The sequence below is a fragment of the Lemur catta genome, chromosome 13, assembly GCF_020740605.2.
Source record: "Lemur catta isolate mLemCat1 chromosome 13, mLemCat1.pri, whole genome shotgun sequence".
NCBI classification, from domain to species: domain Eukaryota; kingdom Metazoa; phylum Chordata; class Mammalia; order Primates; family Lemuridae; genus Lemur; species Lemur catta.
The window spans coordinates 59,379,073-59,397,642 of NC_059140.1; the positions used below are offsets into that span (position 1 = coordinate 59,379,073).

An 18,570-nucleotide genomic window follows, 5' to 3' on the forward strand; every position below is an offset into this window, starting at 1 on the left:
TGGGCAGATTTCTCTGCTCCTGGTCTTATGATATTAAATAAATGGATATGACAAATTAAATATGTATATGTGTGTATATTTATATATACGCACACTTTTTAATTGCCTGAAATTGGGCTTATTTTTGACTGTGGTTTGAGTTTATGGTTTTACAAGTGTCTCCTGCAGTAGCCAACTACAACAAAACCTGCTAACGTTGAAAACATTTTTTTTTATGATTTTAGGTGACAGTGATGTGATCAGGGAATGGAAAAGGACAATCCTTGAAAGCCTTATTGTCATTTTATAAGCCTGTAGGCTAATGTTCAGTAATTTATTTGTAGTTTAAGTTCCACCATAGCGTTTTATACGATTGTTAAATCTATGTTTCTTTTGTTAATTTTTAAAAATTATTCATTTTCTTTTTTATCTTATTGATGTCTGTATGCTGTTTTGGAGTTTCATTGTCACACTAACCTTTTTATCTTTAACACAGTCCTGTGCTGTATGTGAATGTGTTGTTCTTTTATTAGGCTGGAGAGAGAATTAATTTCCTCTTGGTCACACAGGTGCCACCCTGGGAAGGGGCTCCCAGATATCCTGATGTTTAATCCAAGGCTCTTTCCAATCACACAGTATCCTCTCTATCTGGACAGTCTTTGCCTCTGCTCTTCTTTCTTCCCTCACCCACTCCTCTCTTTGTCTCTGTCTCATTAATCAGAACATGTATATCCCCAGGTTTTTTTGATTTACCAAATTGCAGAGGATAGGAGCTTAGACTCTGAAGTCAAACAGCCTGGGTTTGGTCCTGGCTCAGGCACATCTAGTTATGTGACCTTGGACAAACTAGTTTACCGCTCTAAATCTCAGTTTTCTCACCTGCAATCTGAGGATAATAACGGTACCTGCCTCTTAGGGTTATAAGGATTAAATTAAATGTGATAATACACTAAAATAGGTAACACGGTGAAGAGCACATACAGTTTAATAAATGTTAGTGGTTGTTATTTTCCTGAGTTTATCATCCCTCTATTTCCTTTACAAGTGGCAGTATGTTGCCAATTCCTAAAAGTTGGGGAATTTTAAAGGGGAATATGGATGAACTTTGTCTTGATAAAAGATTCCATCGGCCCTGTCTTTCAGAGGTATAGCAAAGATTTATGTCCACTCTTATCTCATATTATTAATAATAAATATTACTGGGAATAGCAACCATTTGGTAATGAATGAAATTATACTCTCACCTTGTTAGGTAAATGTCATTTGCTAAAGAAGAGCTTTTAAATGATTTGAAAGTCATCATAATCACATGGTGCGTATGAGGCTTTTAAAGCGTGCTGTTCAAATGACTGTTTTCTTTAAATTTTAATGAAGATTAGGCTAAACCTTAAACAAATGAGTCATTACTTTAAAGAAATTGTACTGGCATTGTTAAAACCTCTTATGAAAGTTTGTGGAGAAAGTAGAATGTGTTTTGTTTGTTTGAAGTGGAAAGAAATACAGAGGTACTTTATTTTGCTTATTAAACCACGCTTGAAGTTTTCAGTGAGTGGTCTGCAGGTGTGTGCAAAATTTCATGGGTACTGCACAGCCCCACTGGCTTACTTGGTTGATAAAACACAGGCATCCTCTGGGAGCACTTATTTTTAGAACTAAATGAGCACTAGAATAAAGGGTGACTTTAGTTTAAGGGTCACTTGCCACAGCAGATGTGACCAAAAATTGATTAGCATTAGATTATGATTCTTCCTAAGTATAATGGAAAAAGACACCAAAAAACAAAGAGAACATATGCTTACAGCACGTAAAATGCCAGAAATTGTGCATTCATAGTATAATTGAAATGAACAGGCTGGGTTTTCAAGGGAGGGAAAATTCTTAAGAATTTGTTTCTATAATGTTTACTGTTTATTTTCCTGCTAGCTTCCTCTCTGTTAATATAGTTCAGTTCATCTCTCTCTTAAGAGGAATATCACATCCTTTGAACCTAAGAAAGTGTCAGTTTACTTTTATTCATTAATATTTCAATATTTAGTTACAAAGGAAGTAACTAAAAGTTGGTTTTTTTGATATCACTGGTGAATGCACACACACAAAATATTTAGATTATTACCTCAATAAATTGAGACAAATAAATCACTGAGACAAATAAATTGCTTACCTTATTTGATAATATTTGTTGTTATTATTATACTATGTTCCTGTTCTAAATGCTTTATATCTGATAACCCATTCAACTTGTTTTATGAATCCTGTAAGGTAAGAACTATTATGATCCCATTTGGTAGATGAGGAATCTGCAACAGAGAGGCTAACATCTAATGTATGTAATAACTAGAATCTGAACCCATCTCTGTCATCTGGCTTCGGTCTGTATTCTTGACCACTCTGCTCTCCTGCCTCTTTATTAGGGAGTTTTAAATAAATGTGGTTCAGATAGTTTTCCTCTAATTGGTCACTACATGTTCAGTTGTCTTTTCTACAAGCCAATCAGTCTTATGCTGCATTACCGGGTGTATAGCAAGCACTTGCCAGCCAGACTGCAAATCTAGAATATTTATTTTAAAGAGAAATGTTGACTAAAGAGCTCACAAAGAAAGGTAACAAACATTACAAAAAGGTCTGTGAATCATGGGATTGATTGGCATTTAAGGGTACTTTTTATTTTAAAGGCTTGGGAAAATGGGACAGATGTCTTTTTAATATTTGGAGAATTCTCATGTAGGAGAAGCTTTAAATAGGTTTTGTGTTCCTGAAGTGTGTAGGACAAAGACCTGTGGTTGAATTCATGGAGGGACAATTTCAGCTCAATGTAAAAGAGAACTTTCTAACTTGAGTCATCTGATAGAACAGGCCCCTTGTGAGGTCATAGCTCTGCCCATTATTAGAAATCTTCAGTCATCTCATTCCCTGTGAACTGGAAGGGGCCTTCAAGGAGAGAGCTCTCAGAACAGACTCAGGTTTAAAATGCTGAAATGAATTTCTCAAGGTTGGGTGGCTGATAGCTGTGCACAGCTAGTGCAGAATTTGGGCCCCTCACTTCTTGGTGTTTGTTGAGACAGACAAGGAGGAGTGGATTTAGAGATTTCTGGGCTCTATGCTAGACACTTTACACATGCTGTCTCCTTGTACCACACAGCAAGAGCTAACTGACCATCTTTCAAGAATGCACTTGGAGAATCTTTATGTGGTGTGTGTATGTGAGAGGGGGGTGTGGGGAGACGGTGAAGACTGAGATTTCCTTGAAGGCACAGCCAATATCTTCTTCACCACTGAATCCCCAAGGCTAACACAGTGCCTGGCACAGAGGGGAAAGCCAACAAATATTTGTTGAATGAATGAAGGAATGTGTTCTTGTTGGGTGAATGAATGAATATTTGTAAACTCTAGTTTTTCTTTGTATCATTTCATGTTTTAGCCCAGAGAACACAGTTTCCTAATTTTCCCCCATGATCTTGGGTTATATATAATATGCCCATAAATACTTGCATCCTCATTGAAGTCTTTATATAATGATCAGACTTTTTTTATACCATGTCTTCCAAACACAGTTTTTGTCTTTCATTAAGCATTGTAGTAGTTCCACCTTTGTTTACATTATTATTAGATGTCTGATAGTAGCAGACCTCATACTTTTATGTTATATTGGTTAAAATATTTTATGGCATTCCAAAATGATACCATATCAATGCAATTTAAGTGTTCTTTTGCCTTTGAAAGTTGATGTGTATACAATTTAGATGGTTTTATACAATGCAAATTGATAATTTATAAGCCAAGTTTGAAATTTATATCTTAAACATTAGAGATTTTTAGAAATGAAATATCATTATTTCTGTGGGTATGTCATATTTATCTTTTCATTTAGTGATACAGCATCATTTCCACATCCCCCACTTCTAGGACTGCCCCTAGAATTCATTCATCCATTCATTTAGCAAACATTTATTGAGAGTTCATTATATGTGTCAGACATTGAGCTAGATTCTGGGTATATAGTGGTGAATAAAAAGAATTGGCCATTGAGTACCAAATTTTTAAAAAGTTTTTATAAGAATTTAAACACTTTTAAAAGAATGTGGTGCCTGCCTTCAGGGATAGGTCCCTATGTGGCTTTGGGAATAGGACACTTGGGATCCAAAAAACAAGGGATCACCTCCCAGCCGGGACTGGAAACTGTGCCACCCCAGGGGCCCACGTGATAGGAAAGAGAGGGGATTACAATTCTCTTAGCACTTGGGGCCCAGACCGTTCAGGATGCCATAGACAGACTCCTTCTGGGACTGCTGTTTCTGCTCTTCTCCACAAACATGCCCCCAACCCAGTAATTCTGAGGCCAAAACATGGCGACCATGTAGAACTTTTTATTCGTGAGTCTGGACACCGGTGCTTTATGAAGGAGGCCTTTGGCCCTAGGCACCTTGTAGTTGGCCAATGGAAGACTGCTGTCCAGATGAAAAGTTTTAACCTTGTATCATGGACGCTTGACCTTCCCAGTGCCTCTGCCATATTGAATTCAGGTTGTGTTAGCTGATCAGGGTTGGGGTGGAGGGTCAGGCAGCTGTCTAAGGATACTCTCAGAAGCTTCTGGTAAGCTGCTCCCACTGGTATGGAATTCAAGGCGGAAGTTAGTCTTTATGTCTTAGAGACAATGAGATTAGTAGTAAGGAAGTATTAAAGAGAACCGACATCTTAGAAGGTGTGCCCATAGAACAGCGCTGGCCCTTGACATCAGGACTGGATCAGGCCCCTCCCAGCAAGATCGAGTGATATCTTCCATTGATCCAGACTCCAGGATTGCCCAGTAATACTGTCTGCTGGGATCAGCTGGAAGGGCCTCTTGTTTCTGGAACTCGGTTGCTTTTACACTTCTTTAGTGCTTTGTAATAATCTAGTACAACACTGTTTAGTATGAATGTCTGACAGTGGGCAGCTACTGGGACAGTAACCAGAAGTCACATAGGCCTGCCGCTAATATTTCCAGTGGGCAGAGTCACAGTATTCTGTGTGTTGTGGATCTTGGGTTTATAAGAGCAATGGGCTGAGTGTTTGGCCTCTGGGGTCTGGTTTCTGCATAAGCCTTGGCCATTTTCTTTTTCAGAATTCCATCAATAAAAGATGCTAATAATAATTAGTTAATTTTCCCCAGTTACTCAACAACATTATTAGCGCTGGCCTACTTGTTAGGCCCGTAATGTGAGAAAGCTGTCAGGACCAAGCAGCTAATCCTTCTTCCTCTGGGGCCTGTGTAAGAATTCAGATTGTTTGGGCTTTTTGTAAAGGTGAAGTGTTCATTGGAATATATTTTAGATTGGATGTGGCTTTTCAGGATGGGTAGAATCATGGCCATTAGCAAGGACTGATGTGACTGTCCTCAAAATGACTGTAGATAAACTAAAAGATTTTAACTTGAGATTTAACACAATATCAAGATACACACATTATAGGATAGATTGAGTCTTCATCAGTGTCTCACTGTCCCCATCATCCAGAATCAGCAAGGGTAGTAAAATGTACCATTGATGTGTACAAAGATCTATATATAAGAATATCGGCTGCACATGGTAATAACCAAAGTTAGAAACAATCCAGATGTGCAAGTTAGAGACTGACTGGTTGGAGTGAATTATGAAATATATCACACAATGACATATTATACCACCATTTAAAAGATGAATCAGCACTATATGTAACAATATACATACCAAACTCCAAGTTTTATTCATCGGGAAAAGCCAGATATATAACAGTGTGCATATATGAAATGTTACTCTAGGTGTGTGGCCAGGTGTGTGGCTCACGCTTGTAATCCTAGCACTCTGGGAGGCAGAGACAGAAGGATCGCATGAGGCCAAGAGTTCTAGACCAGCCTGAGGAAGAGTGAGACCCCGTCTCTACAAAAACTAGAAAAATTAGCTGAGTGTGTTGGTGGTAGCGTGTCCCTGTAGTCCCAGCTACTTGGGAGGCTGAGACAGGAGGATCGCTTGAGGTTGTAGTGAACTATGATGATATCACTGCACTCTAGCCCAGCTGACAGAGCAAGACCCTGTCTTAAAAAAAAAAAATGTTACTTTGTTTGTGTGTGCAAGCATGCATTTAAACCTCAAAAGAGCACATAGTTGTTATATATAGATGGAATATCTCTGGAGAGATATACAGGAAGCTAACAATATTTGCTTTCAGGAGGGGAGGTTGGTAACTGGGAGCAGGCTTAGGAGGGAGACATACTGTTTATTCTAAATACATTTTGAATTTTTTTAATCAAAATGTTTATTACCTATTCAAAAATTTGTGAAATTCTATGTGGGAACCCCCTTTTGGCAGCTTCTTATCTGATGCATTTGACGAGAGTGATGGGTTTGGAAGGAAGACCACCTTGGATGCTGCCACAGTGTCCAGGGAAACCAGGGTAGGGGCACGTGTCAGATTGTCTGCAATGGAAGGGCAGGGAGGACTGGACGAGAGACCTCGTGCAGGAAAAACTGGAGAGCTGTGGCCAAAGGCAGGCCAAGCAGAGGAGGAAGCTAATGTAGAGTTGTTGAATTTGAGAGAATGGTATATAAATGATGCCTTTCATTAAGGGTAGAAAATGGGAATAAAAGTAGGTTTGTGAGGGGAAGGAGAGTGTAAGGAAGACTTCATGTCTGGACATTGTGAGTTTGAAGTGACGCTAAGACATCCTGGCAATGTCTAGCAGGAAATTCACAGAAGTGCTTTAAACACTATTAAAATGGCTTAAAGTACTTTTTCGGTATCATTTTCATGGCTCTTTTTAAGTTTCTAGCATATTCAAATATCTTTTCCATTCCTTAAGTATGATTATGGTGTAATGGAAAATTTAGGTTTTAGAAATATTTCAGTTTTGTGGTGACCAATACAAACAAGATAATTATTTTGTTTTGAAACTTCCCATTACATATGTGTCGTGTACAAAGCCATTTACGGTTACAAACCAAAGCTTGTGCCAAGGGAGTGAGGCTAATGCATTGTTCCAATCTCTGGTACAGTCTGAAAATATTAAATGAATGGTAAAACTTTTAATGTGTCCATTAACCAATACCGCTAATTTACAGTGGGAGTGTATGTGACAGCCTACATAAATAATTTCTGAAATCTCTGTGGTCCTTGTTATTACAATTAATACTAAAAAAATTCTAGTTTCCCATGTGCAATGTAATATTTCCAATTCAATGCCATATATGATTATATATCTTGTAAATATTTTGTTCTCCGAAGGTGCCTGGTTTGCACCTTGTCTATGTTAGTAAATGAAATTATTATTATTATTATATATCAGCATCTTTGTACAGGTACGTATAGTATTGAGATGCAACTGTGAAGCTGCCTTGATTGTTTTTTTTTAAGGTGAGAAAAAGTAAGGAGTACTTGCAGTCTTTTCCACCTGCCCTTCCAGGATGATGTCAGTAAATTCTTTGCCATTCCTTCTTTCTCTGATAGGTGGCTAGGAAGGCAGACAGAATTTAGTTTCAGTCCTACCTGCGCTTCATGACCTTGGACAAGTTACAAACGTTTCTGAGCCTTAGGGTCCTCCAAAGAAAAATGGGATCGCTACTTTTTGAATTGTGTGGATGAAATGAGATTATATACCTGGCCTGTTACGAGTACTCCATAAATGATAACTCTTAGTATTTTGGACATGTGAAATGATTTTAATTCCAAACACAAATGCTAGAACACAGATGGGGCTTAAGTCAACTGGTTAATAAAATTGGGGAGGTGTTGACCCTAGAAAGCAAAGGAGTCAGGGAGGACGTGTAAACTCAATTGCCCCCAGGGACCACTGGGCAATATAAGTGCATGAAGTGACCAGCTGAAGAAAATAGGCATAATCTGCTTGTGCTTGTACCTATGTATGGTAGATTTTAATTTTTTTAATAACACTGCATTTCAGGGTTCAAACAGAATAACCAAACAAAAACATCAGAGATTATACTTTTGTGCCCTTTATATTACATGGATGGAAGGCTGTTTCAGATTGGTCCCACAAATTGGAATCCTATTGAGGGTAGACAAGAACACTGGGATGTGGGGAGCAGAAGGGTGCTGAAAAGAGAAATAGGGAGCCATACAGAATAAGAGCACTTTCTTGACATTATTTCTACTATACCAGACCTTGCCTTTTTGAGTAGGAAAGTTGGATGCTTCCAGTAGCCTTCGTGGTGGATAAACGGGTACGCACAGAATCATCCGGGTAGCTCTGCCAAGCAACATCTAAAATTACATCTAAAATTATCCACACACCCTCCCCCTGCACAAACCAAGATTTTGTTCAACAGGTCTGCTTTGGAGCTTGGTTTGAGTGTATTTTGGAAAATACTTGGCTCGGTTGAGGTGCACATGTGCAGTTGCAGACCTGTGCTCTTGGTTGTAGAAGTCTCTTCTCCAGTTTATTCTTTGAGAGTATCTGTGCTCTCAAAATAGTCACTTAAGATGCATGACTACATTGTAGTTTGGCACATTTCAGTTGTCAAAGTGATTTGTTTCACTCCATAAAGGAAGGATGAAAAAAAGCAACATACATAATTAAAGAGTTAGATATAGATTTTATGAGGAAAGATGGAAGAGATATATTAAGACTGAGCAGTTGGTGACCAGGTATAGCAAAGCTAGTGATAAAAAGGCACATAATTATGCCTGATTAGACTATAACACAAGTCAAATTATATCACCTAAATTATAATAAATACAGACAACAAAAATTGTTATAGTACAATTAACTTTCTGCTGGTCCTGCTTTCCAATAAAGGCGTTGCACTGCATATAGATTTTTATTTCAATAAGGGCAGAGCAGGATTATTCACTAAAGATACAACAATAAGTCCTGCAGTAGGGTAGTTGTGATCAGTTTGTTGTTAGGAACTTTAGGTTAGAAATAAGAATTTCTTAATGGAAAAAGTTATTAGACATTTAAAATGACCAGAGAAGGTTGCAGAATTTCCTTCATTGCTGAATCAAAAATTTGAGTTAAAACAAGTAGCCATCTCTCTTGAATAGTTTAGATGTGGTGCCTACTGAGACCGCATGCTGAATTCTTTCAGTGATGTGCAGAGACTCTGATGCTCTCAATTTTGGTAAGCCTTTTGCCATTTTATGATGCTGGTTTGGGCAAGGCTAGATGCAATGCAATTAAGGGGAGTCAATTTTTTCCTAATTTGTTGGTTGACATTTTCCTAATGTCTTCTGAGGAGTAGATCAGTAGGTCATTATCATTATTCCTAATTTGGTGGTTTGCTAGTCAGTGACTATTTTTTTGGCAAAATTCCTCTATTTCTGACTTAAGCTCATTTGACGTTCATCTTGGACCACACTTACACAAGAAGTATATACATTTGCAGAAGAAATCTATAAATGTATTTGTGATTTCTTTCACTGCTAAGAAGACTCGTGATGCTAACATTTACTGAGCTTTGACTGCATGGCAAACACTATGCTAAATGCTCTACTTGGTTTAACTCATTGAGCTACACCTGACTCTGCAGAGCTATGAATTACTGCTCTAGTCCCACTGAGCAGAGGGGAGACTGAGGCTCAGAGAGCCCAGGAAATGTGTCCATAGCCAGACAGGTAAGAAGGGATGCTGTTGGGATTCAGGTTAGATTGGTCTGACTTCAGAGTTTAGACACAGAATTAGATACTGCTTTTATATTAGTGATTTCCAATTGAGAATTTGCAGACTAACAATTCCCTCCAATGCACTTCTGTTTAGAAACTTCTCTCATTTGTAAAGTTCTAACATGGTTGTGGAGGACAATAAAACATGTTTAGACACTGGGTCTCAAACTTGGCTGTACTTTGGATCACCTGGGAGTTAAAAAAAAAAAAAATACTGGTGTCTGGGTCCTACTCTCAGATGTTCTGAGTTTATTGGTATGGAGTGTGGCCTTGACATTGGGATTGTAACCACCCACCCCCAGGTGATTCTAATGTACCACAGAGTTTGCGAACTCCTGCTTTAGAACAATGCAAAATTTTAAATTCTAAATTCCCATCTTTTTATTAGCAAAAAAGTAGTCATTTTTTTAAATTACAGAAATACTATGTATTTGCTTTAGAAACTGCAGACAAACCAGAAAAATATGATTAAAATGATCCGTAATCCCTTCACTGAAAGATAACAGTGCCGTTTTGGCTATGTATCTTTTTTTTTCCCCCCCTGTGGACATTTATATATTTAAAGCCTTTACAGTGTTACTCTTCTGTAGAATTTTATATTTAATGCCGGATTATCTTATGTCTGTTTTATGTATTTTTGTTTTACAAAAAATTCTTGATTCTTATACATACATAGTAGTGTTGTTGAATCTTTTATAGGCCAGTAACTCCCAACCTGGGGCAATATCTCTATTAATGGAGAGTTCGTATATTATCTGAGGTAGTGCTTACCGAGCTGATTTAGATGTCTCTCCTTTGGACCTTCTTGTACAGCATGTTTTCAGATAAGTAAATCCTTGGTTTGCTTCTTGTCTCCTTCGTGGACTCTTAAGGCAAATCCCATGTGGTTTTTATCCCTGGGCTCTGGCATGCGGGACATGCTCAGTAAATGCTCGAATGGATGAGCAGACAGACAGATGTGTTCCAGGATCCGAGGTGGGCGTGGCAGATATAGCTTGAAAAAATTACTGAAGTAGATTCAGACATTTCTGAAGAAAAAAAAAAATCATTTGGGAATGTAGGGGTAGTAGGAAGAGAGGGTTAGAGTGGGGTCAAAATAAGGACAGCTGCTCCGGGACATTTTAGGATTTGTAAGCTTTAGATCCTTCAAGAAAAGTAAAATGTCCTCTGGTTCCAGAAACTTCCTGGACTTGGCCCCCGCCAGACTCAGTCTTCCCTGGGGAGTAGCTCCTCTTCCCCCATTGTGGTGATGGGATCGTGTCTTATCTTTCCATCTTTCATATCCTACTCATTTGTCATAATAAAAAGGCTGAAGTGGATAAACTCTCAGAGTAAGAACCAAATAATTTTCAGAGTTTCTCCTCTCCAGATATTTTCCTAATAAAGATTTGGATGAGAAACCACTGTAGTGTAATAGAGTTCCATTAGGGTTTAACCAGAGCCTGTCAATCAACAACTGTGTCTGTTAGTCTTTTCCTGCAAAGGTCTGGGATGAGGAGGACTTTAAATAACAGGGCGAAGGGCTTCAGAGCACTGAAGGGGCCTGCCAAGGGATTGCCCCAGGAGGGACGGGGCCAGTGAGGGAGATGTCACAGGTTTGCTCCTTAAGCCAGGCCTGTCTAGTTAGCCCAGACAACTCCAGGCTGCTCACTGAGGTATTTTTGGCACTGAGACCACAAAGCCAGACATCTTTGCATTGTATGATTTGAGAAGGCTTTCTTTTTCATGCTTTTTATAATGTCACTTTATGATCAGTAGATTTAATTGCATTTGCAAGGCATAGCAATAGCTTTTTATTTTCTTTTTTTACCTCTGAAAAACTTAACTTTCTATTAAAATGTATTATGATCTTTACATTTTTATTACTGTTTATTTTAAGACATTTTTATTAAAAAGGTGAAATTGCAAATGTATACATTTTACTGTATTAGCATATAAGGTACATACATATAAGGTATATTAGCATATAAACATATTGTACAATCATGTATAATCATACATGATTAAGTTATGTTGCTGAAATCGGTTAGAATCCAGGCATTTGTGTGTTCCAAAAACTATTAAAAAAATTAGAAGCTATTCTCTATCCTTCTTACTCCCATTTTTATCAAATTCATGATGACTTAACAAGACTTTTAATGTAAAGACATTAAAGATAGTTAAAACCATTAGTCATCATGCTTTGCTTAGAATTCAGCAAAGAACAAAATAGCAAGCCTGATTTATTTGTCTGAATAATACTTATCTCATGATAAAATCATAAATGAAAGAGAAGGAATGCTTATAGTTACATCATCTAGTATAGCAAAAAATAAGTAAAATAAATGCTGAAGGTGATATTTATTTAGATCACATCAGTGGCCCCAGTGAAACTTGGAGATCTCTAGAATGTTGTGCCAGTCATCAGAGCCAGGAGTATATTATGATTTAATGGTACCTCTTGGCTGCATCTGATGAGCTGTCCTAGAAAAACATTTTGAAGCAATAAAGCATCCATTTGGCTCCTAAGTAATGAGAGGGGCCTTGCTCTTTGCATTAACTATTTATTCAGGAAGAGAAGTGACCAACTGCTAATAAGCTTTATCCAAAGAGGGTCGTGGAAAACGAAGAAATTGCAAAAGTGAGGTTCTCTTCAATTTCATATGCAATTAACAAATACCCAGAGCTGACCGGTTGGTGCTGCTCTTCCATGTGACTTTTGGCCGGCTGTATTTAAGTGCGAGTGCCTGTCAGATGTACTAAAAGCTTCTGGGTTTAAGGAAGAACTGTGCAGCCTAAACCAATGACAAAGGAGAGGAGGCAGTGACTCGTGAGTACCTAAGACTGGCTGATCTCTCTACTGCTTTGAATAATGGACTTATTTTCTAAGATAAATACAAGTGGTTTAGGCTTACTAGTTTACTCCTTTTGGGAAGGGTTCCTTCTTTTTTTCTTTTTAGATGATTATTGCTTTTTCATGACTTGTAAAATTTGCTCTATAGTGTAATGTAACATTTAGATTCATCACTTGATCAAGAGGCTTTTAACCTGAGGAAAAAATCTTATTTTCTATATAAATAAATATATAATTTATTATCTGGAAATAGTTTCTAGGTAGGGATGTAAAATTTTGCTCTTGTTCCACAAGTAAATGATCTCTTCTTTGCTGTAAATGCTTAGGATTTAGTAAGTTGAAGATTATAACCAGAATATTGTATTCACAAGTAAATAAGGGCTTCTTTCAAATTACTTCAGAATCTTACTTTGAAGCACTTTTGGTGCTATAAGCATGAAGTCTTTATTGCTTTTGCTTTAAGATTCTTAATATAATTAATTTGTCTTTTTTAATGACATGAAAAAAGATGAAAGTCACAATTATTTTCTTCCCTAAAGCCAACTAAAGGATTTCTATGCTAATTCTTCCTCCCTGCTCTTACTGAAAAGTAGTACAGTGAAGTTCTACCAAATGGGAGAAAAATTCTTCATATTAAAATAGACAGTGGAAATGATATGTAAGCTGAATATTATTCAACTATTAATAGAATATTCTGATACAATAGTAAATCAATTATGAAATCATTTAATATTGTATTCCTTTTATTTTTAAGTTAAAAAGTATTTTCCAATTGATAGCTATGTATTCATTCTAAGCTTGCTATGAATGATTTTGAAGTGTATTTAAAATCAATTTTCAAGGTATATTCCATGAAATAAGAATGCATTATTTATTTGGGTTCACAGCCTTAGATAAGGGCTAAAAAGCTTGAGTTAGTAGCAAAAGGATCAAAGAGAAGTAAAACTCCTTAGAATTTTCCTTTCCCAGACACCATTATATCATACACAGAGAACAAAACTCATTTATGTTACAGGGAATCTTTCTTTCTTCAACAAGAAAATAAAGACTCAGGTTAGAAATGGAATTACCTTGTAAGGGGTTAGGTTTTACAATCATCTTTCTCTTTGGGTGTTAACAGTCATTAGATTGGATTATCCCTTTCAGATAATCACTCCATTCAGAAGGCTAATGCTGTGTGCTGAGAACAGAAAGGAGATGGAGGACTGGATCAGCTCACTGAAGTCTGTACAGACCAGAGAACCTTACGAGGTAAAGCAGCGTCTGTTCTGTCATCTCGTGTTCTTATCACATAAATGTTAACCAAACAGCTAAAGCTCTCCTGTGCAAAAGTGTGTGTAGACTCATCCACCAACTTGTTTAAATTATCTTCTGAAACTTTAAACGTAAAATGCTTTGGTTTTAAAAATGTTGAATTTGAGAATCGATCATAACTGTGAACGTTACAAATAGTTCAGTGTCTATAGTATAGTATAGTCTTGCCCTTTTGTTCGGCAAATCTGTCCTAACATCTCATTTTTAGGTGGCCCAGTTTAATGTGGAACATTTCTCAGGGATGCATAACTGGTACGCCTGCTCCCATGCCCGGCCCACCTTCTGTAACGTGTGCAGAGAGAGTCTTTCTGGAGTCACCTCCCACGGTCTGTCCTGCGAAGGTACTGTAGCATCCAACGTGTGTTCTCTCTGAACTGTGACCACCCAAACTGTAGACACGCTCCCGCTGGTTTTATTGTAGCTTAAAGTTGAGCTCACCACACGTAGGACTAACTTGGGAAAATCTTTGGATCTTGTGTATCATTCTAGTATTCTTTGTGCTGATTGATTATGGAGAGTAAAAGTTTTTGTGAGGATAGTATACACACTTGAGCAGAATTTCTGATTGTTACTCATCTTGTTTAAAACATTGTTTTCTTTTATTTCATTTATGTTTAATTGGAATGGATGTCATCCTTTTTAATTTCTTTAAAGTTTTCTAAAAATAAGGCCTATGCTGTTATTTTCATTATAGGATTTATGAGTTATCTTTTAAGAGTAGTGACTGCCAAAAGCCAATACATTAATAATTACCAAAAGAAAACTTACAGCTTCATTAGATTTATTTAATTTCATACCTCAGTGATCACACCAATGTATACTACTTTTTGGACTATATATAATGCCAATACCAGCTTTTATCTCCAATATAAAAATTTCTTAAGTAATTTTGAATGTAACTTAATTATAATTAATAAAGTAGTAATAGAGTTATAGCATTAATTGATTTTAAATTATAAAGTCTGTGATATGTCATTGTTTCACCTCTTTAATATGATACAGCACAGTAGCTAAAATTGAGCTCCACAGCTAAACTCTTTTCTGCTTACACTATTACAAAATGTAACCAGGAGAATAGTTTAAATCATTTAAACTTTCCTTTTCTCATCAGTAAGATGGGAATAATTGTCATTTATACCTCATAGAATCACTTTGAAAATTAAATGAGATAATACATACACTAAAACTACTTTTCTAGTCAAATAAATTGTAGAAGTTTGTAACTGTACTCGTTAAGACATTTATCAAGTAAGTGATTCCAGAGTGCATCATGGTGGACCTGATGCATTGAAATTCACAAAAATGGAGAAGGCTGTAAACTTTCTTTTTAGAGTTAAAGAATGATTGCAAAAGAGATCTAATTGTCTTTTATGACTTTAGCAATCTAAAAGGGTTCATGTAGGAGCTGGGTAACTGCTACCAGGTCTGTAATATTCTGTGGTATTATTTTGAAGATCTTTTGAACTATTACCTCCTAGTTTCTCGTCCCCAAAATGCTCAGAAATATACCAGATCTGACATACTCTGTGGTACCCTTCTGATTTGAGAGTTATGCATTATTAAACATATTTAATTATTTAGGAATTGAGTCAATAGTGGAATGATTGAATATTTTTCTAAGCATTTTAAAAGAAAAATGAGAATTACGTTAGTAATTAGAAACTTAAAAGTCTTCAAATAAATTTGTTATATTTTTCTGAAAATAATGTAGTTTTCATGACTTCTTAGAGTCTCAGTTATTGGATTGAAAAATTTTTTAGAAAATTGTATATTAGCATTCATTTTCTCTGCTGATAAAATTTTAAATCTGTATTATCTTGCCCTTTAGTATTTTCAGACCTGTAGTAGAAGATTTTTAAAATCCCAAGGGTTTTATAAATATTTTTAAAAGCTGCCTTTTTATTTTATAAGAATATAGTTACTCTGGATATTTTTATGATAATCAAAATTAAACTTTCACACAACCCCAAATTTGAATAAGCTACTTGCTTGATAAACCAAAAAAAAAACGTTGGATGCAGAGGGCTTTAAAAGTTATAATGGAGATGCAAATATAATGAGAATTTTGTTTAACAGTGAAGATGAATAACTTTGTATTAGAATAGAATTCGACTTCCAGTGTATGAAGCCATCAATAAATTTACTTAGCCTTTCTACCCTTGTTTTTCACAATAAAATGAAGCTGTACTGATTTGTTTTCTAGGTTTGTGTCGAATAATAACTAAAACTATTAATTTAAAGCCTTGCACATGTAAAATATTATAGAATGAAAAATAGCAGGCATATAATATTTTCATAAATAATGCCCTAAGTCAATTGAAAATGTTAGTTATAATTTCAGAGCATATTTGTCCTTCATAGTTACTTAAACAGTAATTTAACAAAAATGTTAAATGGTAATTTTTTTTTAGTTAACAGCATGACGGGTCAACATGGGTACTTATGAATTTTTATCTTAACTGCTGCTTAGCATAAAGATTCAGTATAGTAAAGACTGAATATTGCAATAAAAATCATAATTTTGTCACATGGCAGCATGCATTTTAAGTTCTGTGGTTTTAAATAATGCTTTTATAGGTCAGAGGAAAGTGCTTTATTTTAGAACAAGTTATCTGGAGAAATTTAATTTTCACCTAACAAAATCAAAGTGGCCTTTGATCATTTCCATTCCTTAGTGACCATAATTACAGTTTGGTTTGGTTTGTTATTATCATTGTATGTTATATTAAGCAACCTTGTCATTCTTGAGGCTCATTGCATGAAGCACTTTATTATTACAGAAGTGTGATTTTTATTTTTATTTTTAATTTTAATTTTATTTTTTATTTTTAATGGCAAAATTTCAAAAAACCATGAAATTATGCCATTACTCTCTTTTATGTCCTTCTTTTCCTCTTAGAAACCAGGTATCAACTTAATATCAAGTACTTATTTGTACTTATAAATCACTCTGGGGACTCTGTTGCAGACAGTTTTAGGATTCCACTTTTGAAAAATGCCATAATAGATGAAAAGTCCTAGAGATGCTAACTGACCACAGTTCCAAATAATGACTTGTATTGGAGCAAAAGGGAGCAGGTCATGATAAAAGTTTTATTCAAGCTGAGCTCACTTCCTATAGTGCTGTGTCTTCACACTTACCGTGCATCAGCAACAAAATTCAATTGAAATATTGTTTTCTATATGAAATCTGTGTTCGAGTCGTATAGTCATTTATAACAAAAATAGTATGATGGCCAGGAAAGAATTTTTCAAAGTACACAAAAGAGGAGGCAAGTGAAACATTTCCAATGTGTGCAGACTAATGTGTTTCAAGGCTAAGCCAGCTCAGTTTAAGTGGCCATTGGTATCTACGCTAGTCATGATAGCTGGGCATTTTGAACATTTGGCTGTAGACATCTTAGTTATTTTATCTGAACCTTTCATTTTCATGTTGCATCAAATTAGGACAGTTTAAAGAGAATGGTGTATAACAAATCACTCAATTTTTTAATGATTATCAGAAATTCGAAAAATCATGAGAATGAGTCACTTTACATTTAAATTTAGCAACAATGACCTTATTGTTTCCACTGAAATGATCTTTACTTTTAACTATTTATCTGAAAAGTCAGGAACAGATGTATCAATAACATTAGTATCCACTAATACTTGAAGAACTGATATCCTTAGAGGGACACATGTGTTTAGTAGCAGTTAAGTTCTGATTTTTGTAAGCATGGTTAATTTTCCAAATAACCTGCAGTTTACTTGTTTTTCCATTCATGGGCTGCTTCTTACCTGCTTATTTCTCTTTTATAAGCTCTTTTATGATAACATGGCTGGGGAGAATTAGTGAAGCCTGTAGTGGGAACATCACTTCATCATTCATTCTTCTACATCTGTCATTTGGTCATCGCAATATAATACTTTTAAAAGATAGTGCCGTGTTTGTGACCCTCATCAACTGATTTTCCATGATGCTTGGATATTTTCTTGTACTTGTACTTTAAAACTCCTGAATTATCTTTATCTTACTGGCATTTTCAAGCTTCTTATTATCAGTATGTTATATGTATAGAAAAGTACAAATATCAGAAGTGTACAGTTCAATGAATTTTCACAAGTTAGACACAGTCATGTAATCAGCACCCAGATTAAGAAATAGGATGTTACCAGCAGTCCTGTTACTCATTTTATTTGCTTCTGTGTGTGATTGTGTGTGTTGTCTCTTTTCTCTTCAAGCACTAATTCTTTTGTATTTATTTCCCTTCTGTACTTCTCAGTAATCCCTCTACAGCTTGATAAAGGTGCTTTATAAATGCATAGCCGTATTTGTTTTTTAGAATACCATTACTACTGTTGGAGAATAATTTAAATTTTTTTAAATAGTTGTTTTCCTTCTGCCTCCTCCCATCCTTTTACAGTTTCATGCTGTGTTTTCCTTTCAATTGGTCCAAAAGTACTTCTTCACTTAAAAATGGATGCTTTTTTTTTTTTTTTTTTTTTTTAGTGTGTAAATTCAAGGCTCACAAAAGATGTGCAGTGAGGGCAACAAATAACTGCAAATGGACCACCCTGGCCTCCATTGGGAAGGACATCATAGAAGACGAAGATGGGGTAAGCAGCTCCCCTGCCTCTGGTCTCTTCTTGGCATCTCATCTCTTATTCTATCCTCTTGTGTGAACTAATGATAGATAAGTGGGAGTGTTTATTGTTAGGATTAAACAGGAAGTGTTAGTTGATTATGTTTTTATTTTTAATTCAATCCTTCATAGCTTTCTTCAGCTCTTAGATTTTGGGGGAAATCTGTTGTGAACAGGACGTAGGAG

The 18,570-nt window shown here is 36.0% G+C and overlaps 1 protein-coding gene across 4 annotated transcripts in view; it reads left to right on the top strand.

The window, feature by feature from the left end:
• DGKH (diacylglycerol kinase eta) overlaps window positions 1-18,570 on the top strand; it is a 159,938-nt gene that overhangs the window by 83,842 nt on the left and 57,526 nt on the right. For 3 of the 4 annotated variants that reach the window (XM_045566816.1, XM_045566814.1, XM_045566815.1), the window contains 3 exons: window positions 13,592-13,696; window positions 13,968-14,100; window positions 18,252-18,358. In XM_045566816.1, coding sequence (XP_045422772.1) covers window positions 13,592-13,696; window positions 13,968-14,100; window positions 18,252-18,358 — 345 coding nt within the window. Of the gene's footprint in view, window positions 1-13,591; window positions 13,697-13,967; window positions 14,101-18,251; window positions 18,359-18,570 lie in introns of those variants that run through there. The other variant, XM_045566817.1, reaches the window with a different exon arrangement.